Source organism: Triticum aestivum, chromosome 2B (genome assembly GCF_018294505.1).
Source record: "Triticum aestivum cultivar Chinese Spring chromosome 2B, IWGSC CS RefSeq v2.1, whole genome shotgun sequence".
Taxonomy (NCBI): Eukaryota; Viridiplantae; Streptophyta; class Magnoliopsida; order Poales; family Poaceae; genus Triticum; species Triticum aestivum.
In genome coordinates this window covers 429,692,344-429,707,287 of record NC_057798.1, presented here as the reverse complement: position 1 = coordinate 429,707,287, position 14,944 = coordinate 429,692,344, and the positions used below count along the sequence as shown (strand labels likewise).

General features: G+C 43.4%; 1 protein-coding gene across 1 annotated transcript; it reads right to left on the bottom strand.

Moving 5' to 3' along the window:
* Positions 1 to 10,831: 10,831 nt before the first annotated feature.
* LOC123045297 (splicing factor-like protein 1) lies at positions 10,832 to 14,178 on the bottom strand. Its single transcript, XM_044468300.1, has 2 exons — positions 11,779 to 14,178; positions 10,832 to 11,135 (listed from the first exon to the last, which is right to left on the bottom strand). The coding sequence occupies exon 1, from the start codon at positions 14,072 to 14,074 to the stop codon at positions 11,819 to 11,821; it is 2,256 nt and encodes a 751-aa protein (XP_044324235.1). The 5' UTR covers positions 14,075 to 14,178; the 3' UTR covers positions 10,832 to 11,135; positions 11,779 to 11,818.
* Between the last annotated feature and the right edge of the window lie 766 nt (positions 14,179 to 14,944).

Here is a 14,944-nt window from a genome sequence, read left to right as displayed (position 1 = left end):
GGCAGCGTCGACCCAGATCTAACGGCAGGTCGCTCCTGCTCATCGCTCTGGAGCCGATCTGAGCCAGCCACCCATGCCTCACGCTCGCGCGACGCCTCGCGCGCCACGCCCCCCGCCACCAACTTCGACCGCAGCTCAGCCTCGTACGCCAGATCCGCCCAGAACCTGGCGAATCTTCACGGCCACGCTTGCTACCCGAGAGGGCCTCGGTGGAAGAACCCCTGGACTTGTCCATGGAGAGCGCTTCCGCGAAGAGAGAAGGAGAGGAGAAGGAGGAGGAGTGGATCTGATGAAACAGCGGATAGGGAGACGCGCTCTACGAATATCTGCGGCGGAAGCCGGAAACTCTAGGAGGGGGAAGAGAGTCGCGCCGCACCCATAAATAGCCAAGGCTAGCCATGCCCAACTGGGTTGGGCCCGGACAATGGGCCGCGGGAGGAAGAGCGAGAGGGGCACTGGCCACAACCGACTGCCCCGGGGCCACAGGAGGGAGGGGGAAAAGCGGCCAGCGAAGACAAGGCCGGAGGCCCAAACAGGCCAGCCCGAGCCGACCCAGGAGCCTCCAGGCCCACCAAACCCAGGGGCCCCACCCCCACCACAGACCGCGGCCGATCTAGGGTTTGCCCGCAGCCCAGCACCGCGCCCGCCGGAGCGCCCGCCGCCTCTGGCACCGGCCCCAGCCTGGGAGGAGAAGACGGGCCGGCACCGGCAGACGGGGAACCTAGGACCTCTCTTGGTCTCTCAACGTGCAATACAAACACATAAGAGACCATACTTCGGTTCCAGAGCTTTACACCACGTATAACTTTGCATGACCGTTAGCATCTTTCTTTGCGTGGCTGCACACGATGATTTCCCCAAGGATGACTACTTCTCTATGCCAATAATATATGGCTTCTGATAGAATATCCTTTCGCTCTCGGGTATATATGCACCTTATATGGGAAAGAATTAGTAATTATGAAGAGTAAAAAAATGAAGTCTTTTCTAAATAAACTGGATCTTCTTTTGTACTAATATAAAGTTTCACAAAGGAAAAACTCTCGTCAGCTCCAGTGCAAAAAACAATCTTTTAAGGTAAAAAAGTGTGAGTAGTTGCTTGTACATAGTGTTGATTTTGTTTTTTGTTTCACCCAAGAGACAAACATGCTTGTCCATTGTATGTGCTCTTATGATTTTTATCTTATCTACCAAATCACATGTCCAAATTCATTTGTCTCTGATCAACTTATCATATCTATTATGTTTATCATATTTTATCGAATGATCTACATAAGGTATCAGATGGTTCTTGGAGGTGACATAAAAATAATTATTTCTCCCACGTGTCGCGTCTAAGAAATAGCAAAACCATTTTTCAAACTAGATGATACCCCGCACGTTGTTACAGGAATATTTTGCAACATATTTCAATGTGATTCATTGTATGAAACCTGAATATTTGAAGTGATAATATAAAAAGCTAAAACTTAAAATATAGATAATTTATTATGTTTGATTACTATATAGTTGTAAAATGTTAAATAATTATATATAGCATAATAGAATGAAAACTCTTATGTATGTTTGCATGTTGAGAAGTCTTTTTTTCATGCATGTCATGATGAAGTGACATTTTTTTTTTGAAAAAACCAAGCTTTATTCATTAAAAATAAATAGTACATCGTTTCTGAGGAGTATTACAATTTCATTTAAAGATCCCTCAAACCAATCAGAAGTCAAAGAAAATCTAGCTAATCTAGCAAGCTCATGAGCAACTTTATTTGCTTCTCTATTACAATGCTCAAAACTAGTAGCAACGAAATCATAGGCATAATGAAAACAATCGTCAAAGATTGTTGCCGCCGCACCCGACGACTGCCCTCCATCATGCATAGTATCAATCACCTCCAGATTATCCGATTTGATAATAAGGCGATTACATCCCACTCTTTGCGCCATTGTTAGACCAAATTTGAGAGCTAAGGCTTCCGCCATCAACGCATCCGCGCAATAGTCTATCTTCCCATTCCCTCCAGCAATAAACCTTCCTCTGTCGTCTCTCAGGACCGCCCCCATCGTGCCCCTAAGCAGGTCATAGTCAAAAGAAGCATCAACATTAAGTTTCACGAAACCTTTAGGGGGACAAGACCAACCCCCATTTTTCATAGAAGCCTTGGGGGATAATGCATTGACGAAGTTTGTGGCTAAGGGCTAGAACCCCCATTGATATCTGAAGTGCATTTTGAGTTTTCTCCTTATGCACCAACTTCCGTCTTTCCCATCATAGATACCATGCTCACGCACATCGTGGTAACCCATTATCCGCAAATTTTGGTCTGGGAGGAGTAATAAGTACTCCAGCACCGCCTCTCCAGCTCGATCAATCTCGTAAGCTTTATCAATAATATCATCCATCCCCAGTCTTTCCTTCCAGACCTCTTTTGCTTTACTACAATGGAAAAGCGAATGCTTTGTATCTTCTAAACCCTCAGAGCAAGTGGGGCATATGGTAGTGGAGGTGGGTCTTTTCTCATGCATGTTATGCGATGATGTGGCATGCTTGCATGTTGAGACAAATAGTTAGTGGGGCTAACTATTTAGATGTAGAAGATATATTTTATGTCATAGTTATCCCTTTTTTGTAGAAGGATCCCACTTGGTAATTATTTTTTTCGAAACGGAGGCAAAAGTTTTGCCTCATCGATTAATTAAGAAAAAGAGAGTTGCTCAGTTAATTAGTGAAAACTGAGCGAAAACCAGATTGCGCGGTTAATTGTGGAGAACCGGGCGAAAACCTTCACAACCGATGAGCGGCACACATAAGATACCCCACACCCACACACCACTCTAAAAAGGATCTCGTCGAGACAGCACGCAGGCGTCATCGTCATCACTCCTCCCCTAGAGGCGACCTCGCCATCCCTAAACCTTGAGCAAGCGACTCCGACTTCACTGCAGACGATCATGGACTCAACCGACATTGTAGAGGTCGGGTGAAGCCGAGAGAAGATCCATGCCAAAACTCATCCACCTGCGACCAAACGGCGCAACTCCGACTCTGACGAAGAACTACGAAGGACAAAACCAAGCACGGTTGGCGCCACTGAAGATCGTCGAAGGGTTCGCCTGCAGTCAGTCATCGTATACCACAGGGCCCCGCCGCTACAGCTTCGACTTCACAACAGCAAAACAAACCGAGGCAAACACGCGGACACGCCGGAGAAGAGCCGACTACCTCAACCATTGCCACGTCGCCGACATCGCTCCCACTATCATCGTTGCCACAGAAACCTGGACGCCACAACCGCCGTCAACCACCAGTCCCGCTTGCAGATGCCGAGCTCCGAAACGAAGCCCCCAAGAGGGCAGAACGACACCAAGGCGCCGCCATCGTCCGATCATAAGATCAAGGGTTTCCCCTGGAGAGGCCGAAATGGCCGGATCCGTGCGGAGGTGTGCGACGGCAAATCAACTATGCCTCCAAGAAGGTCACGACGGCCACAGCCACTTGGTAATTATACTTATACAAGAAAGAAAGACTACGACCTGAGGGGAAATTTTGATCTTTCGCTTCGAAAGCAAGCTGCTTGATTTTGTGGCAGATCATGTAAAAAGTAGATTATCAGCGAAGAGAAGTAGAGCACTCTTGTTCCTTGTCGCCGTGAGAGATAGGGACAGCGGCTCACGTGCTACTTTGAATTCAGCCAGCATCATCTTTAATTTGATCGCTAGCTGCCTATGACTGCGTTCGTTACTGAATCCTGATTCGTCGATCTCTTCTTCTTTCTTCTCTGTTCCCTGGTCGCAACTGATTATGTAGAATCATTCAGTCCCAGTCAATGGACTACAAGACCGACGACAGTGATGCAGGAAGACCGAGTCTGATACTACTAGCAGAATCTTATCTTTTAGTATTTATATAAAAATGAAAAACGCTTCATTATTAAATGGGGTACGCCCAGCACGTGTAGTTTGGCACAAGAGATACCCAGCCTGCTAAGCAATTTCGGTCTCTAAGTCGTCGTCTGGCTGTCTTCTAGAAGAAAATTCCATACGGGCTTCACGGGAATAAGGAGATGAGAGCATCTACAACCGAACCATACCAGCCCCAAACGTCCAACCGGGCTGCCCGGTCACTGTCTGAAGAAACGTCACTAAACTGGACGCCTCATCCGATCTAAACGATCGGACTGACCGACACTCCTCATACTCTATCTAGGGCTGATATAAAAAAAATGAGACCAACCCAAGGGCTAACCCTCGTTGGCATTTTTTTATAAAAGAAACTCCGCGAGCACCACGCGTCCAAGCTGGGACTTGAACTTGGGTGGGCTGGCAGCAACCTCAGCTGCCCAGCCAACGGGTCGACGCCCCGTCCTCATCTAGGGCTGATATGAGGACGCCCAAACGGGCCTGGACGCGGGTGCCATGTCGGATCGGCCAACTAGGGCCCATGCCGTCCCCAACAATGCCCCCACAGATACCCCCAGCCCGTTGGACGAACCCTAGTCAAACCCCCGACTAAGTAAATTTACCGGTGCTGGTAGGTACCGGCATACCATCTGCCGTCCGTCGCGTTTCCTCAAGATTAGTGCTGTCAGACGGGGTATACATTGTAAATCGAATCCATCTGCTATACAAGGTCAATACAGCTGACATAACTGAGACAAAACAGTGACTGACAGAAGAGAGAGAGATAGAATAGAGAGACGATGCTACATGCATTCTCTCTCCATACAAATGACATGTATTTAATTTCACCCTTATATTTTGCATGGTAGATATCTGTTAAATGAAATGTCAAGTTTTGAAACTTTTTATATATTTGGAATCGTGGTGACAAGATCTTCAAAACAAGATCAATCTTGAATATATTTGAACTACTTTTAATTTTATATATTTCAATTATCATTGAAATGACTTTCATAAAACATAAAATTGTTTCGATTTCATAAGATATTTCATATATTTGAAATAATCAGTTTCGCACCTGAAACAATCCATTTCATATTAACAAAATGAACCTAAATTGTTGCATAAAACTCACTTCGCTCATTTAAGAAATATAATTTCAGTCATTTTAAAAACTTATTTCAATCCTCAAGAGACCGATTTAACATGTTATTCCGGAAAAACTTGATTTCAAAAAACGGATTTCACTCAGTTCAAAACATATATTTCACTTATATAAAAAATCGCTAACTTCAAATGATTTCAATCATTTTAGATAATGGATTTCACTAATTTCAAAAGATTTCACTCATTTCAAAAAAAGTTCTCAGTCATTTGACATTTCAATGATTTGTTATCTTTCCATTACATTCAAAATCCAATTTCACTCAGTTCCAAAAAATGATTACCCTAAAATTTAAATAAGTTGAGTGAAATAACTTTCACATGTCAACAAATGTAAGTTTCACATTTTGTAAATAACCAATTTGACATCTTTTCACACACTGGAATAACATATTTTCACACTCAGTTCCACTCATTTGAAAAAACATATTTCACTCAAATTTTAACCAGATTTCACTCATTTGAAACAACCAATTTCACCTATTTCAAATGATTTCACTCATTTCAAAAAACATATTTCACTAATTTCAATGAAAAGTTACATTATATTTACACAAAAATATATCCAATTTCACTATGTTCAAAAAAAAGATTTCCCTAAAATTCAAATAAGTTTGAAATATGTTTCATAAGTTAAAAAAATACCATTTCATATATTTGAAATATTTAATTCACGCATTGAAACAATCAAATTCACATGTTTGAAAGAACATGTTTCTCATATTTTCACTCATTTCGAATAACAGATTCCGGTTTAAAATATATAAAATGTTTCAAAAACAAAAACACGAGTTCACATATATAAAATGTTTCAAAAACGGAATTACAGTTTAAAATATATAAACGATTGGAAATGTAAAAGAGAAAATAAAAGCCATGGATTTGTGGGATGGGAGATTTGGATGATGGATTTGAAAAAATCGATATTATCATTGAAATGACTTTCATAAAACATAAAATTGTTTCCCTTTGATAAGATATTTCATATATTTGAAATAATCAGTTTCGCACCTGAAACAATCCATTTCATATTAACAAAATGAACCTAAATTGTTGCATAAAACTCACTTCGCTCATTTAAGGAATATAATTTCACTCATTTTAAAAACTTATTTCAATCCTAGAGACCGATTTAACATGTTATTCCGGAAAAACTTGATTTCAACAAACGGATTTCACTCAATTCAAAACATATATTTCACTTATATAAAAAAATCGCTAACTTCAAATGATTTCAATCATTTTAGATAATGGATTTCACTAATTTCAAAAGATTTCACTCATTTCAAAAAAAGTTCTCAGTCATTTGACATTTCAATGATTTGTTATCTTTCCATTACATTCATAATCCAATTTCACTCAGTTCCAAAAAATGATTACCCTAAAATTTAAATAAGTTGAGTGAAATAACTTTCACATGTCAACAAATGTAAGTTTCACATTTTGTAAATAACCAATTTGACATCTTTTCACACACTGGAATAACATATTTTCACACTCAGTTCCACTCATTTGAAAAAAACATATTTCACTCAAATTTTAACCAGATTTCACTCATTTGAAACAACCAATTTCACCTATTTCAAATGATTTCACTCATTTCAAAAAACATATTTCACTAATTTCAATGAAAAGTTACATTATATTTACACAAAAATATATCCAATTTCACTATGTTCAAAAAAATGATTTCCCTAAAATTCAAATAAGTTTGAAATATGTTTCATAAGTTAAAAAAATACCATTTCATATATTTGAAATATTTAATTCACGCATTGAAACAATCAAATTCACATGTTTGAAAGAACATGTTTCTCATATTTTCACTCGTTTCGAATAACAGATTCCGGTTTAAAATATATAAAATGTTTCAAAAACGAAAACACGAGTTCACATATATAAAATGTTTCAAAAACGGAATTACGGTTTAAAATATATAAACGATTGGAAATGTAAAAGAGAAAATAAAAGCCATGGATTTGTGGGATGGGAGATTTGGATGATGGATTTGAAAAAATCGATTTCACACAATGAATCGTTCAATTTCATAGATTTGAAATCTCACATCTCATAGTTTTCTGGTACAATGTATTTGAATTAATCAATTTCACACAAAGTGGTTTCAACAACTTAAGAAAACTATATTCAGAAAAGTGGTTTCAATTATTTTGAAAATTGAAATTTGAAATGAGTGAAATTAATATTTTGTTATGATTGAAATAGTAAAATTAATGTAGTTTAAATATATTCAAGATTGGTCTTATTCTAAAGATTTTATGTTCAAGAATTTGAATATATGAAAAAATTAAATCATAGAGCATTACTGTAAAAGGTACTGGCCATCCAAATATGTAAAGAGAAATAAAATGCATGAATTTGTTTGGAAGAGGGAGAGGGGAGAGACATTGCATGCATACGTACATCCCACTGCAAAATGTACTGGCATGGACACTATTCATCTGACATTGATTTGATTATATACAAAACATTAGCTGCCACAAATACACTCCTATACATTGGATGTGGGCCATCATAGCACAAATCACGAGCAAAATGACTGGTCGATGCTTTACCGGTAGCTACCTGAACCGGTAAAAGAGACTTTGCGGTCAAACCCCTCACTTCTCTCAGTCCAATCGTCTGTTCCGCTTCCCTCGTCTCCTCCTCTTCCTCTCAAATCCGCCCTCAGCCATGGCCAAGTCCGACTAGGACTCCGACCGCAAGCCCGATCACATGGACTGGGACGGTCTCATGAAGGAGGACGACGGATCCAGTAGCTACGCGTCGGACGAGGAGGGGACGAGGAGGAGCTCGCGCCTGGACACCAGCGGGAGCTCGAGCTCGGTCGCGTTCACCGCTAGTTCCTCCACACCCTGCCGGTTGAATGCGGGTCACGCCAACCCATTCCGTTCCGCGTCGCTCCAGATCCGGAGCAGGGTGGGCGTCTTCCCTTCCCCTCCGGAGCCAGCAACGCCCTAGCAACGATGGGCGCTCGTGCCCGCGGCTCCCGTGCGAACGTGCATGCGGGAGTCCGAGGCGAAGGCGGTTCGGTGCGAGCGGGAGCGGGGCGGCGGGCGCGGCGGAGCCTGGCTCTTCCCACGGCGGGCACGCTCCGTCCCCGTCGACCCAGAGCAGGCGCTCCTTCGCGAGGTCATGCAACGCTTGTTGACCACGATGGATTCCGACATGCGGCGACTCGTGCTCCGTCTCAAGCTCGAGGCGTTCGAGTGCCTTGCGAGGGAGGAGTCGACCGCCACCAAGGCCGCCCACCGTGCGAAGGAGCAACAATGCCTCCTCCACCGACTACCCCGCTACATTTCATCAGCATTGGAAAACGGCACCACGAACACGGACGACGACCCTCCAGCCGCGGATGCGTACACAGAGGAGATGGACCACCGCACCCCCGACCGCAAGGGCAAGGGCCCGGCCAAGCGGTGAGCTCTCGCCGCCTCCTCTTTATCTCATTTTATTTTCTTTGTAGTATAAAATCTGACGAAACGTCTTTTGGGTCCGAAGCAGTCTGCACGATAAACTATGTTCTAAATTTCTTCTATGTTGATCTACGTTCTACGATTGTGGACAACAAAGAATGGGCATTGTCCGATCACTTACAGCATGTCCGGATGCGTCCACAAACATATAAGGACTCATATTAAGAAATTCAGGTTGCGGATGCTGCCTGCGTGTAGCTGAGGGGCACTCGCAAAAATCAGCCGACGACGAGCGATGGTACACCGGCTGGAACGGCAAAGGGCTCGTGTTTCACTGGCTAACTAGACTAAATATAAGACCGCTTTCCGCACTGACGTGTGGTCGTAATAATACTAACCTTTTGTGTGGAAAGGTTGGGTGGAAACGGAATGACTGGGTCAAAATAGGGCGTCGACCGGATCCTTCAAGGCATCGCCTTTTTTTTTCAGGGCATCGCCTTTTAGTCAAGTGGGGGTGCTGAACTAAGAGGCAATGATCATCACCAACTTTGGAGTTAATAATTTTCAGCGGTTCTTATGGAAGCGTACTTGTCACCAAGTTTCGCAAGTACCCCTACTATTCTGTTCTTAAGAGGTTTGCAGCAGCCAAGCTCAAGCTTCATTTCAAGTTCGAACCATGACTTCTTCACTCCCCACAGGCCTATATAGGCAGACTAAACAAGAGAACAGACACAGCAAAGCGGACAACAAATATAGGTGGAAGTATGATAATTCTTGTTTGAAGGCATGTTTATTATACTCTCGCCTATATTAATTCTTGTTTTAAGGCATGTTTATTTTTTCCGGGTGGATGGCACCAGACTACCCGATTCTTTTGGATCTGACCTAACCAAGGAGTTGATTATTTTCCGCGTGTATATCAGCTGCAAAACAACAATCAAAGCACGGCCTGAGGCATGTTCCTATCCATGAGGAAACAATGCTTTCACAAGAACCTATCCATGAGGGTACAACGCAAATTTATTTGTAAGCGTTCTCAAAACAGCAAAAAAAAAAAGATAATTTCAGAGCATGTACAACCTACTGCCAGTCCGGTTGAAGATGCTCTCACCAACAAAATAGCATTCACAAAGAATATGACATGAAAATTACTGTTATCATGTCAATTCAGAGACCAGCCTCTTATAAAAGAACACAGCCTACACACACCCTATTGCTCCAACAAACAAGATCAGCAGCAAAACTGTTGCATGCCATTTTCCAAGCAAACAATCCAGACAGCTCACACCAACTAGCCAATCTACTCTTGCAAACTGGAGGTGGTAAAGATTGAAGTGCTAAAAATATAAGTGCACAGCATATTTCCCATTGTTGGAGCAGTTACAATGGTTGTTGGATCCTCTCGTGTTTTAATGTGCAAAAGATAATATTTACTAGTAAATCATCCTAAATTAGTTTCATAATATAGCAACAACCTTCATCAATATAACAACAACAATAATCATAAGCGTAGGAAGTTAAAAATCGTTCTATCAAATATTTGCCTCCCCTCTAGAGCACAACAAAACATAACTTTTTGAAAACAGTACGTAAGAGTGGCCTACGATGGGGGCAAAGCCGCCAGACTATGTTCTACCAAATCTCCTATTTCCCTCTCTACATTATACATCTAAACCTACTATGGATCTCAGCCAACTGGTTTCCCAAACCTTCAAATGAGCTCACAACATAAAAATCATGTCAGCCAACTGGTTTCCCAAACCTTCAAATGAGCTCACAACATAAAAATCATGTCAGTATGCATCTTGAGCATATCCTCCATAATGACTTTGATCTGCTTGCCAGCATGTCCTATAGTTCAGTTGCAAAGAAATACTTATTAACACGTTAGAATGAGCGTTAGCAAACAGAAAATATATCCCTGTATCCATGAGTTTCCAGCATGGATGGTATGCTTCGACACCTTAATGCGTACATAGACTACCAAAATGGAGAAAGTTGTCACTGTTTGTTAGTAGAAAATGGAAATGGGAAACCATATCGAAAATTAGTATATCCCACAGTGAACAAGTGACAGCAGCTCAACAATACCTGTTAATCAAAGTACTAACTCTGTCTGCCTGTGCCAAGCTATCAGGAGCAAACTGCCAAACAACTTAGGCAAAGACGTAAGGTGGGAAAGCTTGAGAGATTCATCAGAAGGCAAACATACATTTCATACATTATTATTATACCAACCACCAAGGGGGCAGAAAATCGAGGGAGCCGGTATCCAATCGAAGAAGACCACCAGTGCTTACCAAATCGAGGGGGGGGGGGGGAAACATCAATAATACAGGTGAGAGTATAATAATAATAAAATTAATATCACAGCCAACAGAGCATTAAAGTGACAACAAATATCAAATGTCAAGTTATGACAAGAGTAACACAAAACGGAAGTATTAGTAAAGGGTTCCTTCAAATAGTTCTGGAGACGGAGATAAAGCAAATGCATGTTGCCCAATGAGCCGGTAATGCTTAACCTCCTCGACCATCCAACGTCTGCAATGGTCATAACAGCACAGCAAGGTTAAAGATATGAGTCCCAAACTTCCAACAACAAATAAATCAGGTTCGCATTAGCTCCATGAAACCTTAAGCCTGCCAAAAGAGTTGAAACAAAATCAAACATGTTAGTCAAACCACTTAGTAAATTTGGATAAGTGTCCATCAAGAATAAACGAAGACATGAAAACAACATTTCCTATCATAATGGAATATCTGGTAAAGTTCATATTGAAATCTCTAAAATGACTTGTATTTAGGAACGCAGGAAGTACTTCCCAAAAAGGGAACACGTGGATGGAAGTTCATTCCAATTTCACTAAAAGAACTCATGAAACCGGTCAGCCTCAGATTATTATTTTTAAACGCATAGGTCTCATTAAGGTCCAATGATGCAAGAATATTGATGACAAAAAAAGACAAATAATCAATTAGCAAAACCAGGGTCTTGGGATGGAACAGATTTCTGAAGTACAGGCAACAATTGGACATAACCAAGTCTGTAGCACAAACATGAAACGGAAGACATGCAAGCAGCTGATACTTTCTGAAGGCATGACCAAGCACTCACCTTTCTCGAGAGCATCTGGGATCAAGTTCACATAACAATAGCGTAATACGGGCAGAAATAACAAAACATGAGTTCCCTAGTTACTTAATTCATTTGTTGATATTATCCTCCTTAGAGCCTAATTGCAGCGATTAATGAGATAAAATACAAAAAGATAATGTAAGTTACCTTTCCCAGTGTTGAAAGAATTGCCTCAGCTTCGCTCATATCACTTCATCTCCGACATAAATTTATCATACTCTGCATCAGCACCATAAAGAGGAGTGGGCTGGTCGTTGGAGGATGGCAAAGGTGGTGGCGGCGGTGCATTGTGGGTAGCCCAAGGTGCCGTTGCAATGCTCTGTGAGGAATCAACACTAGCAGGAGGTGGCGGTGGAGGAGGTGCGTTGTGAGTGGCCCAAGGTGCAGTTGCAATGCTTTGTGAAGGATCAACACTAGCTGGTGGTGGTGGTGGTGGAGGTGGCTGGACTGGTGTGACAGATGGATAATATGGGGCATAACCATAAGGTGGTGGAGGGTACATATGTGGCATGTTTTGCGCACCAGAGGCCCCATATGCTGGAGCAGGGACAGGCTGGGTAGGTGCACCAGAACTTGGTGGTGTTACACCCGGAGGGTAGTTCTGTGCACCATCATTTGACGTAGTGCCTGGTGGAGGCACTGGAGCTGGTGGTGGTGGGTATTGCATACCATATGAATGTGGAGCAGTTTGGCCAGGTGCAGGATTGTACATGCCTGGTGGTGGCGGCGGAGGGTACGAAGCATAAGGTGGTGGTTGCCCCCAAGGAACTGGAGCATAGCTACCTGGAGGAGCTGGTGGTGGTGGATGTCCTCCCATGTAGGGCTGTGAGTTGTAGCCACCAGCAGAAGGATCTGCAGAGTGGTACATCTGTGGTGCTGGCGCTGCTGGAGGACCAGGGGGGGCAGCTGGCTGTGGTGGCTTGCCTGCAACTCGGACTGCAATAGTTCTCCCTTCAAGATGGTAACCACTCATTGCAGCAATAGCTGCATTAGCCTGTGAGACATCTGAATATTTCACAAATCCATACCCTTTACTCTGCCCTGTGTTGCGATCCTTTATAACCTTTGCCATGACAATCTCTCCAAATTGTGAAAATAGGTTGATCAGCCCTGAATCATCAAACATAGGTGGCAAGTACCCAATATAAAGATTGGTCTCGTCATAATCCTTCTTGAGCCCGTTGGCTCCTGTTGTTGCTGCACCATTACCCGCAGCCCAGGGTGAGTTACTGCCACTACCACCACCGCCGGCGCCGCTGCCGCCACCACCTGTTATAGCCAGCATCGGACCACCAGACTTGTTCATGGACTCAGGTGCACTCCCACCAAGCTCAGCAAGGAAGTTCTGGTACTCGTCGTCCATTTTCTTGCCAGATGTGCCCTTCACTGGACAATCAATTGTAGGGTGGCCACCATCGCCACAGATCTTACACTGCACCTCGCTCTTAAACGTTGTTGTCCTGTTCGGGCATGCATACTGCCGGTGACCCGGCTCCCCGCAAGTCCTACAAAACTCATCGTCCCTGATTGTTCCATTCAGGGCTGCAAGCTCCCGCAGCTGCTGCCGTTTGTGCTCATTTAGCACTTCGTCAACAGGGGTAAGCAGCTTCTCCACCATGCCTGCAGCAGCCTCCAACGCTTCTTGGGTATCAGCCTCAACAAGCACATGAAGATCCTCATTCTCACTGGGATCTGGCTTCAAGTCCCTCTTCTGCAACAACTTCCCTTCCTTGACGCTGCCCTTCCCTCGGATTACGATCTTGGCCCCCGTCTCCTTCTCCATCCGCTTCTGTGTGTTGCCACGGGGCCCAATAATGAGCCCAATAAAGTTGTACCCAGGGTACTCCTTCATGGGGATGTAGAGCTTCTTATGGAGCTTGGGTGGGCGGTAATCAGCCGGGGGCTTGAAGGCGGGATTGCGGCGGATCAGCTGGGAGATGATCTCCTGCCGCTCGCGGTTAAGGCGCTCCCTCGCCCGGTATTCGCGGGTGTTGATGCGGATGCCCAGGTTATCGTATATTGGCTCAGGGGACGGCGAGCGGGCGCCCTCAGGGCGGTCGTCGAGGGGGAGCCCCGACTGCAGCAGGCGCGAAATCTCCAGGAGGCGCGAGTTGAGGTTGTGCACCTCGGGATCCATCTCGGCGGCGAAGTCCTTCATGAAATCCGGAAGTGCGATGGTCGGGCGGGGCTCCTCCTCGGCCCAGCGCGACTTCCGCTTCCGTCCTCCCGCGCCGCCCTCGCCGCCTGAATTGGCACCGGATTCGTCGTTGGACTGCTCCCATCGGCTGCGGCGGCGGCGGCGGGAGGACGAGTCGCCGTCGCCAGCGGCGTTGGCCGAGCCGTTGTGGTGGGGCTCGGAGGAGGCGTCGCGCGAGGCATCGCGGGGCGGGTCGGACGAGGGCTCGCGAGATGGGGAGCGGGCTAGGGTTTCGGCAGAAGCCATGGCTGCGGCGTCTTGTGGGAGGAGGAAAGCTGTGGGGAATTTGCTTCTCGCGATTTCGGTTTTATGACTCGTGGGAGATTTGTCCCGTGGAAATACGATTTCGGGGAAAGGCGGTTTATGTTCGATTGGGTTTCTCTGGACCACGTGCTGGGCCGAAACAGGAAAAAGGAGTCGGGCTCTCTTTTATGTGGGCAAGTCATGGGCCAGATACATAATAGGTCTAGGAAAGCCTCGCGTCATGGAGCGATCAATGGGCCGGCCCAGGCGGCCGGGAGGACAGGACCTCGTTTCTTTCTTTTTTTACGTTTTTAAATTTCATTTTTACTCTCGTTTATACTTCCAAATATTGTAAAAATATATTACTAAAAAATTACATTAAAAAAATATTAGCCAAGCATACGAAAATTGTTAAATGTGTATAAAGAAAATGTTTCTCGTGGGAGATTTTTTGAATAGAAATTGTGTGAAAAAAGTTGATCATGTATTTAAAAAATGGTAATAAAGCATTTAAAAAATGTTAATCAAGTATTTGAAAATTTTAAATGGGTATAGCAAAAATAATGACCATGTATTCAAAAATATTTAAAAAGTATTTCATAAATGTTAATCAAACATTAAAAATATATTAAATGTATATTTAAATAAATTAATCTTATAATATATTTTAAAAATGTTAAACTTGTTTTTGAAAAATATTAGTCAAGCATTTGAACAATATTAAATGTATATAGAAAAAATGTGGATCGTGTATTAAAAAATACTAATGTTTCATCTGAAAAAATGTTAATCAAGCATTTGAAAATATTTAAAATGCATACAGAATTTTTTTGACCATGTATTCAAAAAATATTTAATCTTGCATTTAGAAAA